Here is a 26,657-nt window from a genome sequence, read left to right on the forward strand (position 1 = left end):
AGGCATTTGTTACCCATCCCAAATTGCCCTTGAACTGAGTAGCTTGCTAGGTCATTTCAGAGGGCATTTAAGAGTCAACCACATTGCTGTGGGTCTGGAATCACATGTAGGCCACACCAGGAAAGGATGGCAGGTTTCCTTCCCTAAAGGACATTAGTGAACCAGATGGGTTTTTACGACAATCGATAATGGTTTCATGTTCACCATTGAGCCAATTCATTCAATTTGAATACCAAGAAATACATCTTGTACTACTTAAATTCATATTTTTGAAGGGTGGAGGAATTAAGATTCAAAATAGAAATAAGAAACAAGCACCATTGTGAGTGCATCAAAAGTAGTAGTTTATTACCAATATGGGGGTGAGAGTAAACATAGCTAATCCTCATTTTGGTCCCTTCAATCACCCCAGGTACAAGCTACACCATAAATGGATTAATATCCTATGGAACTTCTACTGTACTAATACTCTTAGACACTTACCATTTAGTTCGAGAAGACAAAATTAAAAAGGGTAACTGTCACAGCTGTTTTACTTATTGAAGATAAATTTTCAATAGATCAATTAGCCCAGGAGACACTAACTACATAACTCTTATACACCCTTGCAAGCAAAAAACATGTTGGACTAATGTCACATTTGGCCAGGAAGGTTTCTAGTAGTTTAAGGATAATGCAAGGAGCAGTAGCATTGTATAACTTGGAAGAGACTGATATTTACATTTTAAACATGTTATCAATGATTTCTTCACTCTGCATGGTGACTGTCATATGTTGCACAGGTAACTTCTTTCAACATTTGCGAGGCTGGTTAATGGTGTGAAATTGTCTCGGTAGTGGAATCCTGTCCAAAGCAGGCTGATGCTTTTGCGATGAATTTTCAGGTGGAAATTTACGGCTCAGCTAAGGAGGGAATAAAAACAAGTTATCAGCGTGCGAGGAAATGTAGAACAATTTCTTTGAAGAGTTTGTTTAGGGCTACAGGATCAAAAGACAATTTCTTTTCCAGGCATGTACCCTTGACTGCATATGTGGAAACATAAACCACAGCCAGATTGACAGGGAATTTTAAAAGCAACAAAAAATCCTACGTGCACAATCCCAGTAGTTGCGTGGTGATTGCATCTGGAGTGATGGCATTTTCAAGATCACTGGGAGCACCTCACCTGCATGGCTTTTGAAATCCCACTTGAAGCAACCATTTGGCATATGCCAGCATAATCTCAGCCAATTATCCACCACAACAGGGGGTTTTGTTTGCCAGCTGTTTCTCAGTCCCTTCCTTTCCCCCTCCTTTGTTGCCCTAATGAATAATTAAATTGTTTCTGCTAGAGAGAATTAACTGGTGATTTGAGATTTTTGGCTGTTTTGCGGACTCATCATTAAAAATTATATAATCACTAGATTATCTTTATAATGCCATCACCTCTTTGCTCTCAACGGAGGTCAGACAACATATTATTTACATACATGAATATGACACCATTTTCTATTACTCATTCTGGGGATGTGGGCATCACTGACAAAGCCAATATTGCCCTCAGGTTGGTAGAAAGTCACTTTCTTGAACTGCTGTAGTTTGTGTGGCTGAACATTGCACAATCATAAATGAATATCCCCACTTCTAACCTTGAAGACGGTTGAGCCTAAGACACTGCCCTGAGGAACTCCTGCAGTGATGTCCTGGAACTGAGATCATTGACCTCCAACAACCACAAACATCGTCCTTTATGCTAAGTATGACTCCAATCAGCAGAGATATTTCCCATTGATTCCCATTGACTCCAGTTTGCTAGGGCTCCCTGATGCCACATTCCATCAAATGCTGCCTTGATGTCAAGGGCAGTCACTCTCACCTCACCAATCAATAAAATAGTTTCCAAAGTCACCAGTCTGGTTTGAGATTTTTCCAAGATGTTAGGAAACAAAAAGGCCAATACCTTTTAAAAAGAAAAACAGGTTTCCATCCACAGGACTCCCAAAACACCCTTGTTTTAAAGATGTTAAAAAAGGTTTTTAAAACAGGCAGGGCAGGGCTTTCAGTCCACAGGTAATGGTTAGGTTCCAGTACCTCATCCAATATCATAGCGCAAGAATAGACATTTGAGCTACTGAATTATTTTTTTTTTAGGTTGGATTGGCGGGGGGGTCGGTGGGGGTTGCATGGAAAGAGAAGTGGATATTATAACCAGACATCATCTTATCCTCAGAATTACCTGGAAAAACTCAGCAGGTCTGGCAGCATCAGCGGAGAAGAAAAGAGTTGACGTTTCGAGTCCTCATGACCCTTCAGCAGAGCTGGATGAATCCAAGGAGAGGGGTGAAATATAAGCTGGGGAAAGAGTGGAGTGGGGTGGGGTGGTTGTAGGGCCAAGCAAGCAGTGATAGGAGCAGAAAATCAAAAGATGTCACAGACAAAAGAACATAGAGGTGTTGAAGTTGGTGATATTATCTAAACGAATGTGCTAATTAAGAATGGATGGTAGGGCACTCAAGGTATAGCTCTAGTGGGGGTGGGGGGCATAAAAGATTTAAAAACAATGGAAATAGGTGGGAAAGAAAAATCTATATAAATTATTGGAAGAAACAGAAAGGGGGTGGGGATGGAGGAGGGAGGTCAAGATCTAAAGTTGTTGAATTCAATATTCAGTCCGGAAGGCTGTAAATTGACTAGTCGGAAGATGAGGCGCTGTTCCTCCAGTTTGCGTTGGGCTTCACTGGAACAATGCAGCAAGCCAAGGACAGACATGTGGGCAAGATAGCAGGGTAGTGTGTTAAAATGGCAAGCGACAGGGAGGTTTGGGTCATTCTTGCGGACAGACTGCAGCTGTTCTGCAAAGCAGTCGCCTAGTTTACGTTTGGTCTCTCCAATGTAGAGGAGACCACATTGGGAGCAACGAATGCAGTAGACTAAGTTGGGGGAAATGCAAGTGAAATGCTGCTTCACTTGAAAGGAGTGTTTGGGCCCTTGGACGGTGAGGAGAGAGGAAGTGAAGGGGCAGGTATTGCATCTTTTGCGTGGGCATGGGGAAGTGCCATAGGTGGGGGTTGATGGAGGAGTGGACCAGGGTGTCCCGGAGGGAACGACCCCTATGGAATGCCACCAGGGGGGTGAAGGGAAGATGTGATTGGTGGTGGCATCATGCTGCAGTTGGCGGAAATGGCGGAGGATGATCCTTTGAATGCGGAGGCTGATGGGGTGATAAGTGAGGACAAGGGGGACCCAATCATGTTTCTGGGAGGGAGGAGAAGGCATGAGGGCAGATGCGCGGGACAAGGGCCGGACACGGTTGAGGGCCCTGTCAACGACCATGGATGGAAAACCCTGGTTAAGGAAGAACGAGGACATGTCAGAGGAACTGTTTTTGAAGTTAGCATCATCAGAACAGATGCGACAGAGGTGAAGGAACTGAGAGAATGGGATGGTCCTTACAGGAAGCGGGGTGTGAGGAGCAGTAGTCGAGATAGCTGTGGGAGTTGGTAGGCTTGTACTGGATATTGGTGGACAGTCTATCACCAGAGATTGAGACAGAAAGGTCAAGGAAGGGAAGTGTCAGAGATGGACCACGTGAAAATGATGGAGGGGTGGAGATTGGAAGCAAAATTAATAAAATTTTCCAAGTCCCGACAAGAGCATGAAGCAGCAACGAATTAATCATCGATGTACCGGAGAAAGAGTTGGGGAAGGGGGCCGGAGTAGGACTGGAACAAGGAATGTTCCACATACCCCATAAAGATACAGGCATAGCTGGGGCCCATGCGGGTACCCATAGCCACACCTTTTATTTGGAGGAAGTGAGAGGAGTTGAAGGAGAAATTGTTCAGTGTGAGAACAAGTTCAGCCAGACGGAGGAGAGTAGTGGTGGATGGGGATTGTTCTGGCCTCTGTTTGAGGAAGAAGCTAAGGGCCCTCAGATCATCAAGGTGGGGGATGGAGGTGTAGAGGGATTGGATGTCCATGGTGAAGAGGATGCGGTTGGGGCCAGGGAACTGGAAACTGTTGATGTGACATAAGGTGTCAGAGGAATCATGGATGTAGGTGGGAAGGGACTGGACAAGGGGAGAGAGAAGGAAGTCAAGATAACGAGAAATGAGTTCCGTGGGGCAGGAGCAAGCTGACACAATCGGTCTACCGGAACAGTTCTGTTTGTGAATTTTGGGTTGGAGGTAGAAGCGGGCCGTCCGAGGTTGGGCGACTATCAGGTTAGAAGCTGTGGGAGGAAGATCTCCAGAGGAGATGAGGTCAGTGACAGTCCTGGAAACAATGGCTTGATGTTCAGTGGTGGGGTCATGGTCCAGGAAGAGGTAGGAGGAAGTGTCTGCGAGTTGACGCTCAGCCTCGGCAAGGTAGAGGTCAGTGCGCCAGACAACAACAGCACCACCCTTGTCAGCGGGTTTGATGACAATGTTGGGGTTGGACCTGAGAGAATGGAGTGCAGTAAGTTCAGAGAGAGACAGATTAGAATGGGTGAGAGGAGCAGAGAAATTGAGACGACTAATGTTGCGCCGACAGTTCTCAATGAAAAGATCAAGAGAAGGTAAGAATCCAGATGGAGGGGTCCAGGTGGAGGGAGAATATTGGAGGTGGGTAAAAGGATCCTTTGAACAGGGAGCGGACTCCTGCCCAAAGAAGTGGGCCCGGAGACTTTGTTCTTTTGTCTGTGACATCTTTTGATTATCTGCTCCTATCACTGCTTGCTTGTCCCTACAACCACCCCCCACCCCCCCTGCACTTCTCTCCCCCTGCCCCCCACCTTAAACCAGCTTATATTTCACCCCTCTCCTTGGATTCACCCAGTTCTGTGGAAGGGTCATGAGGACTCGAAACGTCAAATCTTTTCTTCTCCGCCGATGCTGCCAGACCTGCTGAGTTTTTCCAGGTAATTCTGTTTTTGTTTTGGAAATCTAGCATCTGCAGTTTTTTGTTTTTATATTTTTTTTATTATCTTGTCCTTATCCAACATCCACTTACTCAAAGGGTTACTTGACTCTCAAAAGGGAAACCGAGAAAATAAGTGTAGTTTTAAAAACTTAAATTCTAAGTGTACATTTTTGTAGACTCAACCTTGTTTTGAATTAAAAATACCAGTAAAATATCTTCAAAAGAATCCAATTACTCACCTTGTCAATGGTTCTAGCCAATATAAAACTCCTTTTTGATGAGTTGATAGCAGCAGTACTGCAAAAAGAAAACTTGAGTACTTCAGTTACATAGCTAGAAATTGGATAGGTTTATAATCCATAACGGATGAGAAGCTAAAGAAACTAAAACCAGACACAAACACAAAACTTATACTAAATCTTGTTCAGCCATTACCCAGATTCTTCCTAATCTATATTTGCTTCTGATTAAGCAAAAGTCACAATTTTAGAATGCTTATTCTCAACGTTTCCATGTTTTCAAAGCCCGCCATGACCTTGAAATGGCCGAAACCGTGTCTGTCTTTGACCTCTGAACAAAATAAACTACTTGGCAGCTTTAGGAAAAAACCTCGTCAGTTCCGAGGAGCCCCAAACGACCCTCTGCAGATTGTAAAACTCTCTTTGAAGTTGGGCTGTACAAAGGCCATCTTCATTTAATAACTCCAGATGGCCAGGAGGTGGATCATCGGCTAGACAAAGGTCCCACAGCATTCCTTTCAATTCCTAATGGCCAAGACTCTTTGACAAAGGATGTGTATCCATCATCTGGATTCCAAGGATGGTGGAGGTGGGATCCATGTGACATGGGCTTCTCTGGCTTGTGAAACAAGTAATATTGACTTGCAAAACTGCATAGTCTCCATCTGCTGTACCTTGTAACTGGCGGGCTCAGAAAAGGAGCTCTGCCCCCTGGTTGAACACTCGGCCCCATATATACTTCTGCTTGAAATTCTGTACCATCACAAGACTGATTCATCTCTGCATGCCTCACATCGTGTGAAGTCCACACCACCAAAGTGAATTATACTGTATGAGTTTTCAGCCCAACCTCCGTGAAGGAATACCTCATTGGACTGGAGTATGGAATCCACGTGAAACAATCTCTCTTTTCTCTATGGTCTCTGCACCGTAAAGCTCTTTTCTCTATCCCTCTCGTATGGAAGCAACATTGCAACCCTCCTTCCGTGTTTTTGAGTGTGTGCAAATAAACTAGCCCTTTGAGTTAATCCCATCTCTAGTTTGCTGTGGGGTTATTAATAGAAAACTGGATTGCACCAAAACCAAGGGGTTGGGAAATACACTACTGCTTATAAAAGGGGAAACAAAGCAAAAAAGCCCGTTTATGGACAGGTGGCGAGAGGAGAAATTAGTGCTGTTTAAAGTAACCCCCCTCCTGACCAGAACAATATGATTTTAATTGGTCCAGCATATTTCCAACTGGCAAGGCTGTAAACTCCAGAATTTCTCCCTAACCCTCTCCACATTTTTTCCTTCTTTTAATGGGCCAAATGGCCTCCTTCTGTGCCATAATAACTGATTATTTAAAACTACCTATTTGAGCAAGGTATTGGTCATCTGCCCAATATCTCACGTGTCTCAGTGTTAAATTTTGCTTTATAACACTCCTGAAAGTACTGCAGGATGTTTCACCATGTTAAAGAACTATATAAAGAAGTTTTTTTGGAATATAGGCATTGAAGATTGGCTATACAAGGCTGGATTCCACATTTTCGGATACCTCATTTATTGAGAAAACCAAGTTGTGCCTTACAGTACTAACTTAAATTAACTTTTATATAGGGCTGGACAAGGTCACCTACCTGCCTCTTGGCAGCAAAGTCAAGTTCAGGAGATTGATGAAATGGATATTTAAAAAAAAAACACCTGGATTTTGCAACAATAGTGATGGCAAAACAGCCACTGTTTGCCATCAATACTCATCTGAAACTGACAAACTTCTGGTTGTTCACAGAAATCCAGAACTTGATGCAAGTGATTCTATGTTTCTTCTTAGTATGTACCATTGCAATTTTTTGACTGCAATCAAGTCAGTCACTGAACAGATTAAAATTTGCCCTTTTATACTAGTCTCATTAAAAACCCTTGGAAAAAATTATAATTTGTTGAACACTGTGTAACTGGGCTTTTAAAAGTGGCATATCAAGTTCATAAATTTCCACTTAACAGCCTTAAGTGACTCCCTGTCCCAGCTGCAGGATGCAACCATCAGAGAAGGCAGCCAGGAGGGATGGTTGTGAGGTGCAGAAGTGCCGAGGCCATGCCCCCTTTGCTGTCAGTGGCACAAGGAATGTCCTTTTTAGTCTAACAGCTTGCTGCGTTAGGGTGGTTTGCTTTGGAGGTTCTTAAGCTTTTTTGAAAACGGCTTTTAATCTTTCAAAGACAATTGCCCTTATGAGTTTGTATAACTTTTAATGTAATGCAAGTAAACATTGAAGTCCTGAAATGAATTTAAATACTTAAATGAAATAAATGTTAAAATACATTTTACAGTACTGTTAGTGCAGCCTTGTAAGGCAAATAGCAATTTCTATTTTTTTAAAAAACTACTTTCAATTGCTTGCATATATGTTTTCTGTTTAGATGGCTGCTGAGATTAGCAGTTCTGTCATCAAATTGTTTATTTGGGATATTTGGGGGCTCTTGGATGCATTCTAGCTTTTATAATAGGTTCGTTTTTTTTTTATTCATTCAGTTCAGTTTCTGGTCAATGGTAACCTCCAGGATGTTGATAGCAGGGGATTCAGTGATGCCATTGAATATCAAGGGGTGATGGTTGGATTCTCTCTTGTTGGAGATGGTCATTGATTGGCATGAATGTTACTTGCCACTTGTCAGCCCAAGACTGGATATTGTGCAGGTCTTGCTGCATTTGGACATGGACTGCTTCAGTATCTGAGGAATGGTAATCATCAGGGAACCTCCCTGCTTCTGACCTTATGATGGAAGGAAGGTCATTGATGAAGCAGCTGAATATGGTTGGACCAAGGATGCTACCCCGAGGAACTCCTGCAGTGATATCCTGGAGCTGAGTTGACGGACCTCCAACAACCACAACCACCTTCTATCATGCTAGATATGATTCCAACCAGTGGAAAGAGTTCCCAGATTCCCATTGACTCCAGTTTTGCTAAGGCTCCTGGAAGCCACGCTCAGTGAAATGCTGCATTTATGTCAAGGGCAGTCACTCACCTCATGAGTTCAACTCTTTTATCCATGTTTGAACCAAGGCAGTAATGAGGTCAGGAGCTGAGTGGCCCTGGTGGCACCCAAACTGGAAGCTGGGCATCAGTGTGCAGGTCATTGCTATGCAACTGCCACTTGATAGCACTGTTGATGACCCCTTCCAGTACTTTACTGATGATGATTAGACTGATGGGGTGGTAATTGGCTGGGTTCGATTTGTCCTGCTTTGTGTGCAGGATACACCTGGGCAATTTTCCACAAAGCCAGGTAGATGCCAGTGTCATAGCTGTACTGGAACAGCTTGGCTAGGGGCACGACAAGTACTGGAGCACAAGTCTTCAGCACTGCCGGAGTATTGTCAGGGCCCATAGCCTTTGGACTATCCAGTACCTTCAGCCGTTTAATAGTGTGGAGTGAATCGATTTGGCTAAAGACTGGCATCTGTGATGCTGGGGACCTCCGGAGGAGCCAGAGCTGGATCATCCACTCAGCACTTTTGGCTGAAAATTGTAGCAAATGCTTCAGCCTCATCTTTTGAACTGATGTGCTGGGCTCACCCATCATGGAGAATGGGGATATTTGCAGAGCCACCTCCTCCAGTGAGTTGTTTAATTGTCCACCACCATTCTTGACTGGGTGTGGTAGGACTGCAGATCTGATCCGTTGGTTGTGGGATCGCTTAGCTCTGTCTATAACTTGCTGCTTATGCTGTTTGGCACACAAGTAGTTCCGTGTTACAGCTCCACTAAGTTGACACCTCATTTTTACATATGCCTGGTGTTGCTCGTGGCATGCCCTCCTGCACTCTTCATTGATCCCCTGGCTTGATGGTAATTAGTAGAATGATGGATATGCCGGGCCATGAGATTGTGTTCGAGTACAATTCTGCTGCTGATGGCCCACAGCGCCTCATGGATGCCCAGTCTTCAGTTGCTAGATCTGTTCAAAATCTGTCCCATTTAACATGGTGGTAGTGCTACACAACACGATGGAGTGTATGCTCAATGTGAAGTCAAGACTTCGTCTCCACAACAACAGTGCGGTGGTCACTCCTACTGATCCTGTCATGGACAGATGCATCTGCAACAGGCAAGTTGGTGAGGATGAGGTCAAGTATGTTTTTTTCCTGTTGTTGGTCCCCTCACTACCTGCTGCAGACCCAATCCTGTAGCTATGCCCTTATAACTCGGCCAGCTAGGTCAGCAGTGGTGCTACTGATCACTCTTGGTGATGGACATTGATGTCGCCCACCTAGAGTACATTGTGCACCCTTACCACTCTCAGTACTTCCTCCAAGTGGTGCTCAACATGGAGGAGCACTGATTCATCAGCTGAGGGAAGGCACTACGTGATAATCAGCAGGAGGTTTCCTTGCCCATGTTTGACCTGATGCCGTGAGACTTTTGGGGTCCGGAGTCAATGTTCAGGACTCCCAGGGCAACTCCTTCCCGACTGTATACCACTGTGCCGCCTCCTCTGCTGGTTCTGTCCTGCGGTGGCACAGGACATACCCAGAGATGCTGATGGTGATGTCTGGGACGCTATCTGTAAGATATGATTCTGTGAGGTTGACTATGTCAGGCTGTTGCTTGACTAGTCTGTGAGACAGCTCTCCCAAGTTTGGCACTAGCCTCCAGATGTTAGCAAGGAGGACTTTGCAGTTGTCATTTCCGGTGCCTAGGTCAATGCCGGGTGGTCCATCTGGCTTCATTTCTTTTTCGAGACTCTGTAGTGGTTTAATACAACTGATTTAAGAGCCAACCACATTGCTGTGGGTCTGGAGTCACGTGTAGTTTTCCTTCCCTAAAAGGACATTAGTGAACCAGAATGGTTTTTACCACAATTGACAATGGTTTCATGGTCATCATTAGACTTTAATTCCAGATTTTTATTGAATTCAAATTCCACCATCTGCTGTGGTGGGATTCGAGCCTGAGACCCCTGAGCATTACCCTAGGTCAATGGATTACTAGTCCAGTGACAATACCACTATGCCATCGCCTCCTTTAAAGTGCACAATGAGAATGAAAGGGGGTATTAGTTGTTTAGCAAGTTTTCTTTTAAATACATTGAGACTTTCCCCAATATAGTTTCTGCTGTTAATCACTTTCAACCAAGGTCCCAAGTCTTGTGATCAACAGGCTAAGAAAGAAGAGCAGACCATTTGGCCCCCCCAAGCCTGCTCTGCCATTTAAGATAAGGGCTGATCTAACTGTGGCCTTAACTCCACTTTCCTGCCTGCACCCCCATAACCCTGGTCTCCCTTGTTGATCAAAAAAAAAAGTAACTCAGCTTGGAATATATTCAATGACCCAACCTTTGCTGCTCTCTATGGAAGAGAATTCCAAGTACTAAAGACCTTCTTGAGAGAAGAAATTCCTCCTCATCTCCATCTTAAATGGGAGACCCTTATTTTTGAACTGCACCCCATAGTTCTCGATTCCCCCATGGTGGGGGCAGGAGAGGTACAACCTTTCAGCATCTACCATGTCAGATCTCCTCAGGATCATACATGTTTCAATAAGATCACCTCATTCTTCTAAACTCCAATGAGCACAGACCCAACTTTTCTTCATAAGACAAGCCCCCACCACCATCCCAGGAATCAGCCTAGTAAACTTTCTCTAGCCATGTCATGAAAAGGAATGATTCTGTCCTCAGATGGAGAAAGATTGTTCATAAGACATTCAAGAAGATCCTACCTCAGTTCATCATATCCCATTAACTATTGTTTGAAGGACTAAGTGGCTACTAGTATGATATTTTCACAATATCTTTTCAAATAGCCACCTGCCTTGTCCATTTGCTCAAGCACAAATCAGAAAAAGGGTATAGAATCATTTACCTCGGAATACATTTCTTGGTTTTTTGATCACTTCCATTTTCCTCTTCTTTTGTGGCAACCCTCATATCACTGCCTTTTGAGAGTAGAAAATAAGCAGCAATTCAGTGCATAATTTCACTTTACAGTAGTTAAATACAAATATGTTTGGTCAAATGTCTGACCCAATTAAATTGCTTTATAATAGCTACTCAACATTTTAGTGATTGGTGCTGCTAATCTTGCTATTGCCACACTTAAAAATGTACCAATTCCAACTAATGTTTTGTTCAATGGCTAGACCAATCAGAAATCATGGACTGACCGGTCTAGTATATACTAGAAAAAAAATGTTGGAAATCGTCATGTCCAGTAGCATCTTTGAAGAGAGAAATAGAATCAACATTTCAGGTCCATGACATTTCATCAGAACTGGGAAAAGGTAGAGATTTAATAGGTTTCAACCAAGTTGAGGGGAGAGGACATGAAAAATTAAAAGGGGAGGTCTGCGACAGTGTAGAAGGCAGGGGAAATTAAATGACAAAAGGGTTGATGGTGCAAAGCCATAGGGAGGGTGTGGGGAAATTGGCTATGCTTTCATCTTAAATCAGGTGTGAAGAAGTGCACATAAGATAAACTTTCAAATTCAAATCTGACAGTTGATAATTGCCAACTGGAGCAAAAATTCTGGAACCAAGTTATATTCAAAAGTGCTGTCACATTATTGGGTAACCCTGCCTCACAGTGACATTCCTTTTCAAGCCCTACTCTAGAACCTCAGTGCATAATCTAGCCAATAATTGCAGGACTAAGGGAGTGCTAGATGATCAAAAATGTCACTTCTTGGATGCAACATTAGTTCAAAGCCCTTTTCATGTGGTACTATTTGAAGATTAAGACAGCCCTCCTGGAGTCCTGAATCAACATTAATCCGTCAGCCACCATCACGAAAAAACAGAACAGCTGGGTCATTTCAGAATCTCAGCCATGTCAACCCTACAACGTCCTCCTTACTAATATTTGGGGGCTAGTGCCAAAATTGGGAGAGCTAACTCAAAGACTAGTCAAGCAATAGCCTGACATGATTCCACGAGGATGACTATATTACAGATAATGTCCCAGACACCATAATCTCCGGGTATGTCCTATCCCAGCGGCAGGATAGACCCAGCAGAGGCAGTGGCGGCACAGTGGTATACAGTCAGGAGGGAGTTGTTCTGGGAGTCCTCAACCTCTGGACCTCATGAAGTCTCATGGCATCAGGTCAAACCTGGTCAAGGAAACCTCCTGCTGATTACCAGGTACCACCCTCCCTCAGTCGATGAATTAGTGCTCCTCCATGTTGAGCACCACTTGGGAGGAAGCACTGAGGGTGGCAAAGGCACACAATGTACTCCGGGTGGGGAACGTCAATGTCCATCACCAAGAGTGGCTCAGTAGCACCACTACTGAGCTGGCAAAGTCCTAAATGAGATAGCTATTAGACTGGGTCTGTGGCAGGTGGTGAGGGAACCAACAAGAGGGAAAAACAAACTGGACTTCATCCTCACCAACCTGCCTACCGCAGGAGCATCTGTCCATAACAGGATCGGTAGGAGTGACCACCACACTGTCGTTGTGGAGATGAAGTCCCACCTAAACATTGAGGATACCCTCCATTGTGTTGTGTGGCACTACCACCACGTTAAATGGGACAGATTTTGAACAGATCTAGCAACTGAAGACTGGGCATCCATGAGGTGCTGTGGATCAGCAGCAGCAAAATTATACTCTAACACAATCTGTAAGCTCATGGCCTGGCATATCCCTCACTCTACCATTACCATCAAGCCAGGGGATCAATCCTGGTTCAATGAAAAGTGCAGGAAGGCATGCGAGGAGCAGCACCAGGGAATACCTAAAAATGAGGTGTCAACGTGGTGAAGCTATAACACAGGACTACCTGCATGCCAGACAGCATAAGCAGCAAGTGATAGAGTTAAGTGATCCAACAACGAACGGATCAGACCTAAGCTCTGCAGTCCTGCCACATCCAGTCGTGAATGGCGGTGGACAATTAAACAACTCACTGGAGGTGGTGGCTTCACAAATATCCCCATCCTCAATGATGGGAGGAGCCTAGAACATCAGTGCAAAAGATAAGGCTGAAGCATTTGCTACGATCTTCAGCTAGAAGTGCCGAGTGGATGACCCAGCTTGGGAGGTCCCCAGCATCACAAATGCCATTCTTCAGCCAATTCGATTCACAGCATGTGATATCAAGAAACAGCTGAATGCAATGGATACTGCAAAGGCTATGGCCCTGACAATATTCCAGCTATAGTACTGAAGACATGTGCTCCAGAACTTGCCGCGCCCCTAGCCAAGTTGTTTCAGTACAGCTACAACAGTGGCATCTACCCAGCTGTGGAAATTGCCCAGGTATGTCCTGTACATAAAAAGGACAAATCCAATCTAACCAATTACTGCCCCATCAGTCTACTCTTGATCAGTAGAGCAATTGAAGGGGTCATCAATGGAAGGGGTCATCAACAGTGCTATCAAGCGTCTGTTCACTGGTGCCCAGTTTGGGTTCCATCAGGGCAACTCAGTTCCTGACCTCATTACAGCTTTGGTTCAAACTTGGACAAAAGAGTTGAACTCCCGAGGTGAGGCGTGAGTGACTGCCCTTGACATCAAGGCCTCATTTGGCCGAGTGTGGCATCAAGATGCCCTAGCAAAACTGGAGACAATGCGAATCAGGGGGAAAAATCTCCATTGGTTGGAGTCACACCTAGCACAAAGGAAGATGGTTGAGGTTGCTGGAAGTCAATCATCTTGACTCCAGGACATCACTGCAGAAGTTCCTCAGGGTAGTGTCCTCGGCCCAACCATACTCAGCTGCTTCATCAATGACCTTCCTTCCATCGTAAGGTCAGAAGTGGGGATGTTTGCTGATGATTGCACAATGTTCAGCACCATTCACAACTCCTCAGATACTGAATATGTCCATGTCCAAATGCAGCAAGACATGGACAATATCCAGGCTTGGGCTGACAAGTAACATTCGTGCCACACATGTCAGGCAATGACCATCTCCAACAAGAGAGAATCCAACCATCACCTCTTGATGTTCAATGGCATTTACCAACACTGAAACCCCCACTATCAACATCCTGGGGGTTACCATTGACCAGAAAGTAAACTGGACTAGCCATATAAATACCGTGGCTACAAGAGCAGGTCAAAGGCTAGAAATTCAAAGGCTAGAAATCAGGCATGAATAACTCACCTCCTGACTCCCCAAAGCCTGTCCACCATTTGCAAGGCACAAGTCATTAGTGTAATGGAATAATCCTCACTTGCTTGGATGAGGGCAGCTCCCACAACACTCAAGAAGTTTGGCATTGTCCAGAACAAAGCAGCCTGCTTGATTGGCGCCACATCCACAAACATTCCCTTCCTCCACCACCGACGCACAATAGCAGCAGTGTGTACCATCTACAAGATGCATTGAGAGAATTCACCAAGGCTCCTTAGACAGCACCTTCCAAACCCATGACCAGTACCATTTAGAAGGACAAGGGCAGCAGATAGATGGGAACATCTTCACTTGGATGTTCCCCTCCAAGTCACTCATCATCCTGACTTGGAAATATAAATCGCTGTTCCTTCACTGTCGCTGGGTTAAAATTCTGGAACACCCTCCCTAACAATACTGTGGATGCACCTACACCACATGGACTGCAGCAGTTCATGAAGGCAGCTCACCACCACCTTCTCAAGGGCAACTAGGGATGGGCAATAAATGCTGGCCAGCCAGCGAAGCCCCATCCCATGAATTAATTTTAAAAATGCTGTTTTGAATTTTGTACACAATCTGACTGTATCATTGACCTACATAATGATATTTCAAAATGTATTGGGAACTCCGGTTGGTTGCTTTTTATGAATGTGCCTTCAGTGGCCATCAAAGCCTGGAGTGGGACTCGAACCTGGAACTTCTGGCTCAGAGGTTGGGCCACAAGATCTCCACCAGATTACATGCATCCGTTAAAAAGACAAATTGGCATTTCTTGTAAATCCTTCAGAACTGGGGAATTTTTAAAGAAGTAATAGACATAAAAGAGGAAAAGGGAAACAGGCTTGTGGTGTACTCAAATGGGAAACAGGAAGTATTAGAAGCATTAGTTTGAGAAATAAAAGGAGATTGAAAACTTTACATGATAACATGTGAAAAAGCTAAGGTTGGGGGTGGAAGAGAGGATGAGGCTGTTGGAAATGGAAGCATGAAAAGAAACAAAAGCAGACTTTACATGATAACATGTGAAAAAGCTAAGTTTGGGGGTGGAAGAGAGGATGAGGCTGTTGGAAATGGAAGCATAAAAAGAAACAAAAGCAGACATAAGGATGCAGTGTTTCAAAGGAGTTTTTAAATCCACAGCACCAACATGTTCCTGGTCTCCCAGTCCATAAATACAGGCACTCCCATCCCATGATACTAGTACAGAAGAGAAAGAGAGAGCTATAGTTAATGTCAGAAGTTACTGAAAGCCAGAAGACTGTAAATGCCCAATTAAAAGCTGCGGCCCCTTGAATCATATTGGCACTGTATAGAAGGAGGTCAAAGACAGGCAAGACAGTGAGGAAGGGAATTGATGTGACAAGCAACAGGGAGCTTAGGTTCACACTTAAACAGAACAAAATGTATGGCAAAGCAATGACACAATTTGCATTTGGTCTCAATACAGAAGAGACTGCACCCAATACAGTATTTATGTCTGTCATACATTTAATTGCTCCCCCACTGAGGAGCAGTACTTGGGCCCCTGGACAGTGCTGTGGAAAAAGGTGGTGAATGGACAAGTGCTGTCATCTCAGTGGGAAGGTCCTGGGGAGAGAGGGGTGGTCAAATTGAACTGGACATAATGGAAGCTAGTGTCCCTTCAGAAAGAGGGTAGGTGAAGAAATGTTATGATGACAGATGATCTGTCAAGCATTTGACAGGATTCTTTCTTTTTTTTTGTGGGGATGGGGAAAGGGTAGGTTAGAAGCACAAGAAAACAGTCTGGTTGTCTAGTTCAGAAGGTGACAATCAAGAAATTCTGGCATGAAAAGGTGGTGCTAGAACAGATGCAAAAAAAGGCTGAAACTAGAAAGGTATGGTGTACTTACAGGAAGCAGGGTGGAAAAAAGTAGATAAAAGCAAAATACTGCAGATGCTGGAAATCTGAAGTAAAAACAGAAAATGCTGGAAAAACTCAGGAAAAAAGTAGAGTTTAGATAGTTGTAAAAGTCAGTAGGTCTCTAATGTCAGCTGAAAGCCCAAGATTTAGGTGATAAGTACAGAAATCAAAACTACCAGACATGTACAAATGATGAAAGAGACAAAAAGACCAATGAAATGTTTGCCTTTATCCAAAACAAGCTGAAAGTTAGTTATATAAAACTCTGGTTAGATTCTGGGTACTGCATCTCAGGATGGCCTTGAAGGATGCAGTGCAAGTTCAGTATGGTATCGGGAAAAATAAAAATTGAATTACAAACACAGGTTGCACAGATAAAGCTTATATTCCCTCACATATTGAAGATTACGAGGTGATCTACTGAAGTGTTGATTGTAGGAGCTGACAGCTTCTAGCTACAATTTTAAAATTAGAACTAGGTTATTAGTGGAAATTTGAAACTGTTCCCAAAAAGGGTTGGCCAATTGAAAATTGAAGAAAACAGGTTGGTAATTTTTTTTGGATAAGGGAATCAAGGTTACAGGCCCAAGGTAGGTAATTGGAGTTAAGCTACAGATCAGCCATGGTATAATTCAACAACAAAACAGGCTTGTGGAACTGAATGACCTACATATTCTTGTGTTCTGACTCCAGGGATGAAATCAGGTGAACTATGTACTATGTAAACAGAGGGGTAGTAATTGGAAGTATGGTAATTAAATTCCATAGACCATGTGTTACAGACTGTGATGGGAGGAATACACAGGTAATTCTAGCCCTACTTCTCCACAGGTCGTAACAATAGTTTAAATGTTTATTTCACCCATAAAATTGGCCAATTGTTACCCTTTGAAACAGTTATTCCCAGCATAAAAAGACTAACCAGGCTTCATTCAATAAACACAAAAAATTGATTTATTATAAACCAAACTTTTAAAAAACATGTTAATAAACTGGCTAACATACAAGTTGTAGTTTAGAAGTATAACAATTTGCTCTAAAAATGCAGCTATTTGAACCCCCATACACAAATACAAAACAGGACAAAACAAACAAACAAACAAACACACACAGTCCTCTGCAGATGCCAGAGTACGGGAATGTTTCTTTTAAAAGAATATATTTTGAAGAAATGATTGTGACACTATTGATCTAACAGAATTCTATTCATAATAGGTCTGGAATTTCCTTCAGATGGATTATCTGGTGAAACTTGATGACTTCTACTTATCACAGCTTTTGCAGGCTTTCAAAAAACAGATGATTTATTCTAATGAGACATTTCTGAGAAAGGTGGAAATCAAAGGTAGGGCAGAGAGAAAGGGAAAGAGAGAGAGTCTTTTTCTTGCAGCCTGCTTCCAAGACTTTCACACATTCGCTAACTCTGCCTGACTGTTTCAAAGACTAAGATGTTCAGAGAATACTTCTCTTAGGCCAGGTGCTTTTAACCAATCAGCAGCAGCTAAAGAGCCTGGCAACAGCAGATCTTCGTTAACTTAAATATACAAAATATATCTTCCCTCTCCAGGTGTTTGCCATGAGACATTTATCTTGAAGAATGGCATATTCACAGCCAGAATTAATAGTGCAAACTTTTACAAATAACTCATGAGGAAGAATGTCCACAATTTAATGTCCTTCAAATTTTCCAAAAATAGGTTCCTCACACAGGGCAAAAGCTTGACATTGTCATTTATACTATAAGAGTCCATTGAATATAAAAGCTATCCAATGCAAAGAGTCAGTGGATATCATCTGTAAAATGCTTTGTGATGATAAAGGTATAAGTTAATCAAAATAAAAGTCCGCTCAATTGCAAAATTAGTGACATTTAAGTTAATACAAGATCACAATGTCAAGAAATACATCATCAATGTTTGACTAAAGCTGTTTTTAATTCAACTTTCATAGAGACCAGCATCTTCTATCTGCTGTTTTTGGCTACTAAATAATGGCTCCCAACATATGTCTTGCTTTCACCTAAAAATTTAGAGTCCAAATTTAACTGACTGAACAGAACCAGCTCCGATATTGGATCCAAGAATAAGTTTAAAAACAGCATAAATGCCAGTTTTATAAATTAAACCAAATTCAGCCTTTACTCCAGAGTAAACTCCAATAGCTAAAAGTTAAAATGGAAAATTCATATCATTTAATTTGACTTTTAGATGAAGCTTTTATGGTCAATAGACTTACATTGAAGAAAAACCTAATAGTCCTTGAGGGTTAACTCAACTTTTGGAATTCAGATGCTCTATGTGGAAGGTAATGCCTTTTTGGTAGTACAGTTGATGGAGAGGCTGTGGATGAGAAGATGGAAGAAAAACCTGCAGAATTATCTTTACCTTACATCCAAATTTTTCAAGCATTTCTTCATGTCATAGAAGCTGATGCCTCCCTTAGTGGTAGAATGGGAAAACAAGAGTAGAACAAAAACTGAGACACGTAGTAAGACCACTTTGAAAATGTACAAAAGTGGCAAACACACCGGCCATTCTTCAGCCCAAAGAATCTCTACTGAGTTCTCTCAGTTGCCCTTCTCAAATAATCGGAACATCTCACATACTTATTGATCACTTCAAGGTAGGAATAAGAGATTCTATATTCGAAAGTTGTTTATAACTACACAAATATTTCACAAATTTTTAGAGCTCAGATGTACAAATACCTTTGCTTAACTTTCAAATATAAAAAAGATTGGTACTTAATGTATCTACATCTAAAGAAACACGAGTTTTTGATTGTCTCCTTTTTCCCCAACGAATAAGGAAACTTGCATACACTTGTTCTCACCACTGCTCAGGTCCTCAAATTTATCTGCTGCATGTACTATTTTACACCAATTCTACATCATCCCCAACAACATTTATCCTCTAATATATAGGCGAGTTAGTTTCCATTACAGTGGGGAGAGGAGATGATGGCAAAGGGGTATTGTCACTGGACTAGTAATACAGAGACCCAGAGTAATGCTCTGGGGACCCGGGTTTGAATCTCACCACAGCAGATGGTGGAATTTGAACTTGAAAATCTGGAATCTGACCATTAAACCATTGCTGATTGTTGTAAAATTCCATCTGGTTCACTAAGGAAATCTGCCGGTCTTGCCTGGTCTGGCCTACATATGATTCAACTGACTCTTAAAGGCCCTCTGAAATAGCCTGGCAAGCAGCCACTCAGTTGTATAAAACCTCTACAAAGCCACAAGGAATGAAACTGGACAGATCGCCTGGCATCAACCTAGGCACCCGAAACGACAACTGCAAACTCAGCCCTGTCGACCCTGCAAAGTCCTCCTTACTAACATCTGGGGGCTAGTCCCAAAATTGAGAGAGCCGTCTCACAGACTAGTCAAGCAGCAGCCTGACGTAGTCACCCTCACGGAATCATACCTTACAGACAATGTCCCAGACACCACCATCATCTCTAGGTGTCCTGTCCAGCAGAGGTGGCTGCATAGTGGTATACAGTCTGGAGGGAGTTGCCCCAGCAGTACTCAACATTGACTCCGGACCCCATGAAGTCCCATGGCATCAGGTCAAACAGAAAGGAAACCTCCTGCTGATTACCACATACCGCCCTCCCTCAGCTGATGAATTAGTGCTCATGTCAAACATTACTTGGAGGAAGCACTGAGGGTGGCAAGGGCACAGAATGTACTCTGGGAGGGGGACTTCAATGTCCATCACCAAGAGTGGCACCATTGCTGACCGAGTCCTAAATGACATAGCTGCTAGACTGGGTCTGCAGCAGGTGGTGAGGGAACCAGCCAGAGAGAAAAACATACTTGACCTCATTCTCACAAACCTGCCTGCTGCAGATGCATCTGTCCATGACAGGATCTGTAGGAGTGTCCACCACACAGTCATTGTGGAGACGAAGTCCCGCCTTCATGTTGAGGAAACCCACCATCATGTTGTGTGGCACTACCACCATGCGGAATGGGATAGATTTTGAACAGGTCTAACAACTCAAGACTGGGCATCCATAAGGCGTTGTGGGTCATCAGCAGAAGAATTGTACTCAAACACAATCTGTGACCTCATAGCCTGGCATATCCCTCACTCTATGATTATCATCAAGCCAGGGGATCAATCCTGGTTCAATGAAGAGTGCAGGTGGACAAGCCAGCAGCGGCACCAGGCATACCTAAAAATGAGGTGACAACTTGGTGAAGCTACAACACAGGACTACTTGTGTGCCAAACAGCATCAGCAGCAAGTGATAGACAGAACTAAGTGATCCCACAACCAACGGATCAGATCGAAGCTCTGCAGTCCTGCCGCATCCAGTCGTGAATGATAGTGGACAATTAAACAATTCACTGGAGGAGACGCCACAAATATCCCCATCCTCAATGATGGAGTAGCCCAGCAAATCAGTGCAAAAGAGAAGGCTAATGCATTTGAAAAAATCTTCAGTCAGAAGTGCAGAGTGGATGATCCATCTTGGCTTCCTCTGGAGGTCCCCAGCATCACAGATGCCAGTCTTCAGCCAATTTGATTCACTCAACGTGATACCAAGAAACAGCTAAAGACACTGGATAGTGCAAAGGCTATGGACCCTGACAATATTCCGGCAATAGTACTGAAGACTTGTGCTCCAGAGCTTGCCGCACCCCTAGCCAAACTGTTCCAGTACAGCTACAACTCTGACATGTACCCCCCACCCCCCCCAACGAAGCCCACATCCCGTGAGTGAAAAATAGGATGTTCACCATTAAGCATAACTAATTTGCAATAATGGAAAGTCCATTGTACAAGAAGCATGCTGCATGAATTTCATGCTGAGAATGCCACCGTAGTGCATGAAACTCCTCTGCAGCTTAGATATAAAAGTGCATACCTCGTACTCCTAACCTTTAGCATCCTCCCATTAGCAATATTCACTTCACCAATAACCTTCTCAACAATGCAGATTCTTCCAGAGCCACTCCACTTCAAATGTATTTGTAGCCTTGATTCAGACATGGAGAACCAAATGGCAGAGAGAGGAGTTGCTGCTTTCAGTAAGTACAGAACCAGGGAGCCTTAGAAAAACACAATTTATTATGGAGTGGGAGGAGTTCAAATGAAAACCTTTCGGTATACCCAATAAAAAGTGGTCAAAGGTTAATTACACCCCAGAGCATAGCTGCAAGAATACAGCAAGGTTTTCTTCAGCTACTTCAAAAAGGACCAAGCAAAAGTTCAGGAGTTATTTAACAACAATTTAGTATTCACCTCCTTTCACAAATCCAATAATATACTAGCCTAACAATCCAGGCAATATCTGGTGCATTAGAAAAGGAATATGTGCAAACCTTTTTCGAATTACCCAGAAGCACAATTCCTCATTGCTTCTCCATGGCAATGCCTGAGCCAGAGCCAACCAATCAGCACCCTTTCCTCCTCTAGTATAAATTATGATAATTTGAAATTTGGTATTATGTTTGCCCTGATGAGTGCAAGATGAAAAGCTTTGGTAACATATCTCTCTTTTCAGCAATATTCAAGTTCTGTACTACTGTATACATTGCTTTGGTTACAAGCTCCATTAATTTCTTGCTTAACGCTCTGCCCAATGGTATAATTACAGTTAGGGGTGCCTATAAAACTACTCCCACCAATGTTTCCTGACCATTGATATTCCAAATCTCCACCCACACTGATTCTACTTCCTGATTTTCTGAGCCAAGACCCTTTCTCACTAATGACCTTTTGTCATCTTTTATAATCAGGGCTACCCCTCCTTTTCCATTCTGCCTATCTTTCTGAAATGTTGTGTGGCCTGGAATATTTCCCAACCTTAGTCACCTTGTAACCATGTCTCTGTATTGGCAATTAGATCCAAACCATTTATCTCTATTTGTGCCACTCATTTATCTATCTTATTGCAAATGTTCCATGATTCAGATAAAGTGACTTCAATTGTTTTTTTTAAAAAAACTACTATTCCCTGCATGGACCTCACTCTCTGATGCAATATTACCATTAAACAACACTTTTCCCCCTTCCTGTTCCACTCAGCTTGTCTTTATCCACATCAATATACTTCTCTATTGCTGAAAATTTTATCTTTGGATTTCTAAATCTCCCTTTACCCGGCATTCCTACTTCACTATTAGTTTAAAACCATTTTTCCCTAAAGTAACCATATTTGGTGCAGATTGAAGCAACTCTAGTGCTTCACCCAAGTGATTATTCACACAATTCTAGTGTGAGTAGCTATTTATCCTGGGGGTGAGTGTGCATGGGTAAGGGAGTTATCACAAATCAAGCTGTATCCCACCTCCGGACAGCCACAAAATAGTTCCTAAGAAGATGACTGGGTAACTGGCAGTAAGCAATTAAATAGATACTTTGAAAAAACAATCTGTTTTAGATTACAGCTGAGCATTACTAATTCAGTACAGACCTGAGATCAGATTGCCTCCTTTGTGGTTTAAGGATTCAAACATATCACAGGGCACAAATATTCATGGGAAAAAAATTAACTTTAATTAACAAGGCTTGGATCCTACCTTGTGGAAAAACACTTCTACATTGCTGTAAACAGAATGCATTAATAGTTTCACTTTAAATCCTCTTCCTTTTAAAAAGTACCCAAGTATTATAGTATTTTCACAATTGCACACAAAAGCAAGAATACATGTTCTTATATTGAAATATTTGTGCTCTTTATGAAATGTTAACTGAGCGGCCTGGAAGACTTTACAGACATGTTGTTTAGACTATTGCACCATGGACTAATTTTTGGACTGAAGACAGGAATTTAAAATGTAATTTTGCTCTCCTCCCCCCAAAACTATCACTTTCAGAATATCCTAATCCACAGGTTACAGGAAAATGATAGCATAAAAAATATTAAATTGCAATATTCAGATCTATAACAGAGATATAGGCATTGCAGCAATAAACAATAAAAATCCCTGGATGATCAGATTCATGTCTTGGTTACTCAGCTTCTGTTGGACAACAGATTAAACAAAGTACACATCACTTTGGAAGTAATTCAATATTGATGGTTGAAAACAAATTCCTGAAGTGAAAAATTAAATAGAATAAATATTCATGGAATAAAATATCTGTACTTGGATTGAGGCCAAGGTCCTAGTTTATCATTTTGCTTTAATATGCAATTAATGTGAAAATCTACTTGGCTGAGATTTTCCTGGAAAACTTACTCTTGTTCCAAATGCAGGAATTTCTTCTTAATTATGATTACAGCATGTTAACAATGGCAGAATGTTATGGGCCTTTTCTCTCTTCATCATGGCCTCCTTGAATTTTGAAGTGAAAAATTGTGCTAATTAGTGTTAAACTACAATGGTGTGTACTCAAAGACTTCCTGAACGCACAGGATACATTTCACATTGACGATTAGTAAACTCAAAGTTGTGGGATTCAGAGCAAAAACTGGACATCCAAAGTAGTAGCTGAAGGGTAGAAAACAAGTGGTGCTAAGAGCAGTGTCATCCAATGCTTTTAGGCAAATTTCATTTTTGATTAGTAAATAAAAACAGGCAGGTGATCAAAATTTATGTTTTGTGATTGTTTTCCTTGCCATTTTACAAATAGAACATGCAAGTGTTTGTTTTGTGCTTTTTAACCTCCTTGTTTGCTGGCTGTCTGCTAAAACAGTGCACCAAGTTGACAACACTGGAGTTCTACACTATCATAGTGAAGTGAGGCTATCATGGCCAGCTTGACCAAACTAAATTAACCATGCCTGGTCAGCTGAAGAAATCAACTAACCCAATCAATAACTAGCAACACCAATAGGACTCTTGGATGCAAAAGAGCAACCACCATCCAATTGCATTCTAGATAGAAAACAGACAGGTCTGGTGCATCTCATTGCTGAGAATATTGACCAATGTGTTTTCTCTCCTTCAGAGAAATTATAACTCAAACTACTAGACAAAAATCCTAGAAGCTGAACCAAGATGAGCAGTGCCTGATAAGTTCAGTCCAGAATGCTAACTTTGAAGGAAAAAACTGAAGTTTCACACTGACTTGTGGTTACATATATTAATGCAAGTAATTATTTTACTTATGTGCAAAGAGTTTTCTACTTAAGAAAAAGGGTAGGTGGCTAAAATGTTGATCCATTAATAACTTGTATTGAACATACTTGTTTAGAGCGGCAATTCCCAGGGGAAGGGAATACTGGCTGATATATCTCAGGACTCAGGGACTACTATTGTTTCCAAATTAGATCAGTGACTTAAATTCAGAAACCCTGCAGTACATAAAATTGTAAATATCAATAGAAGGGTAGAAGAATTGAAAGAAGCAGATTTAACAGACAAGTGCAAAAAATTGCCCAATAAAACGAACAACCCAGAGACTATGAATGGTGTTGAAATAGTCAACTATGAGATTGAGTCAACTATGAGATTGAGTAGTTTTATAGACAAATAACCAAAGTCCACACCTTGAGTGTATGTCAATTAGAAGAATCACCCGCAGTTTACCTACAAGCTTTAAGTTCAGTAAAAATAGGCATACCCCATGGCATCAGGAAGTACAATAAACTCAACAAGAAACATGAGCATAGCAACAAGACAATGTTCTAGTCTGTGGATATGGAGTAAAGGCTGTGTCTGGAACTGGGGTTAAGAGCCGCAGGTAAGTAGTACCACGGAGGTGTATGCTACCTCAAATGAAACCCAAGACCATTGTTCAGTCAAAGCCATCCAGGCTCCAAGACTCTCATCAGCACCTTGCTAAGATGTAGCTAAAATCCAACCTCGGCCACATCCCTGATCCACTTTCCTCACACTATTCCTTCCTATTCCCCCTAAAAGTAATAAACCTGGTATCAACATTCAATAACTACTGCTAAAGCTGAAGACCATAATTGCAGGCTTCCTGTAATGTCGTAATCAAGAAATCATGTAGAAAAATTAACTGTTATTAACAATATTTCACCAAAACATTCTTGCACCATATTACAAGTTATGTAATCGTCAGTATCAACTTTCAGTCTTTTCTCTCCGACCCCACCCCCGTCATCAGAGAACTTGTCATGAATTTCGCAATTCAAAGGCAGAGTAGAAGGAATGGGAAATCTAGCATTCTAACGAAAAACAATTTTAAAAACGTCAAAGGGTAAAAAAGTAAGCCATTAAAAACGATATTTGCACTTAAACGTAAAGTGTTTACACATGAAAGTTCACTAACTCAACTATGGAAGCTGGAGCTGGAGTTCGATTTCTCTCTCTCTCTCTCCCGAAAAACAGACCAAGGCGTTTCAAAAAAAACTTGGAACTAAAACGAGGGGTAGCTAGCTTGTACTTTAATGAATAAAGCAATTCTCACCTACCTAGTTTACACCAACCAAATTCTCAATTATAATTCCAAGAAACTACTTACAACCAAATTCCCTCCACGTTTAAACTTTTTTTCCGACTCGAAGCAGCTGTTTCTGTGCGTTCCTATTTGAGTTTGCTGCTACACAATGGAGGGAGTCATAATCATTGACTTGCGCCTCCAAACAGCAATATCCCTTGAATGAACTGTAGATGAAATAATTTAAAATGACAGCTACATTTAAATCATCACATAGTGGAAATTCAGGCCATGCTTGGTATCCATTGGGAATTAGGAAAGATTGGAGAAATAAACCCCCTCTTCAATTGGTCCCGTCCCGGTTAGTACGATCCATATGGAGTATTTTCTTACGAAATGGAGAGAGATGTCTATGGTCTTTTGTGGACTGAGGCTAATAACTTATTTTCTGACTTTCAAAGCACTTAAAAGATAATAGTATCCACTTGAATGGGTTATCACACACCCTAGCCTTTGTCCCTTCGGCTTTAAAATCATGAAGTCTGCTCATCCCTACTTCCCATCTCACCTTATTTTTTTCACCTATAAAACATCCTCTCAGTCTTTGCACAAAGCTTCTTATCCTTAATGAATTTAATTATGGTTATAGACACACAACCTTGTAGGGATTTGGCTCTCTAAGGTCCAGAATTACCTGTCCACTCCTCTTGTCTAAAGTTCTGCATACAGCAGATAGTTTTGTTAGGAGAGATGATGTCACAAATTGTAGATCCCCAAGTTATTGACTCCCTCAGGACAATGTGAAAGGTTATGTTAGAAGTTATTCATTTTAGAGAATGTGTTAGTATCCGAGAAAGTAAAGGAACAGTAGCCAGTGTATTATCTTGTTTGCACTTGTTAGGTTTTCAACTTTCTATACTGGTATACAATTCTGGGGGTGAGAGAAGCAATAATTAGTGCTATTGCCACCTTTTTCTACATGACACTGTTTTTCTGTTGTTTCCTCCCATTGATATTCAGCAGCTTTCTTCCTGACTTCGCCCTTGTCTCAGTTCATCTGCTGCTGAAACCCTCATTCCTGTCTTTGTTACCTCTTGATATGACTAAGCCAACACACTCCTGGCTGATTTACCCTCTGTAAACTTGAGGTCATCCCAAACTCTGCTGCATGTGTGTTAACTCACAGCAAGTCATGTTCCCCTATTACCTCTGTGCTTGCTTACCTACAGG

The 26,657-nt window shown here is 42.2% G+C and overlaps 1 protein-coding gene across 6 annotated transcripts; it reads right to left on the bottom strand.

The window, feature by feature from the left end:
* Positions 1 to 327: 327 nt before the first annotated feature.
* On the bottom strand, positions 328 to 25,733 carry LOC121285150 (death-associated protein-like 1-B). Of its 6 annotated transcripts, none has more exons than XR_005944606.1 (5): positions 25,512 to 25,733; positions 23,318 to 23,413; positions 10,973 to 11,045; positions 5,122 to 5,179; positions 328 to 903 (listed from the first exon to the last, which is right to left on the bottom strand). XR_005944606.1 is itself a non-coding variant. In XM_041201389.1 (4 exons), the coding sequence occupies exons 2-4, from the start codon at positions 11,035 to 11,037 to the stop codon at positions 793 to 795; spliced, it is 234 nt and encodes a 77-aa protein (XP_041057323.1). In that variant the 5' UTR covers positions 11,038 to 11,045; positions 25,462 to 25,697; the 3' UTR covers positions 328 to 792. The 6 variants fall into 6 exon arrangements, 4 of the variants coding, with proteins under 4 accessions (XP_041057323.1, XP_041057322.1, XP_041057325.1 ...); XR_005944605.1 differs by lacking the exon at positions 23,318 to 23,413 and adding an exon at positions 18,349 to 18,452 and having other exon boundaries at positions 25,512 to 25,731; XM_041201389.1 differs by lacking the exon at positions 23,318 to 23,413 and having other exon boundaries at positions 25,462 to 25,697.
* Positions 25,734 to 26,657: the final 924 nt, after the last annotated feature.

Source organism: Carcharodon carcharias, chromosome 12 (genome assembly GCF_017639515.1).
Source record: "Carcharodon carcharias isolate sCarCar2 chromosome 12, sCarCar2.pri, whole genome shotgun sequence".
NCBI lineage: Eukaryota > Metazoa > Chordata > Chondrichthyes > Lamniformes > Lamnidae > Carcharodon > Carcharodon carcharias.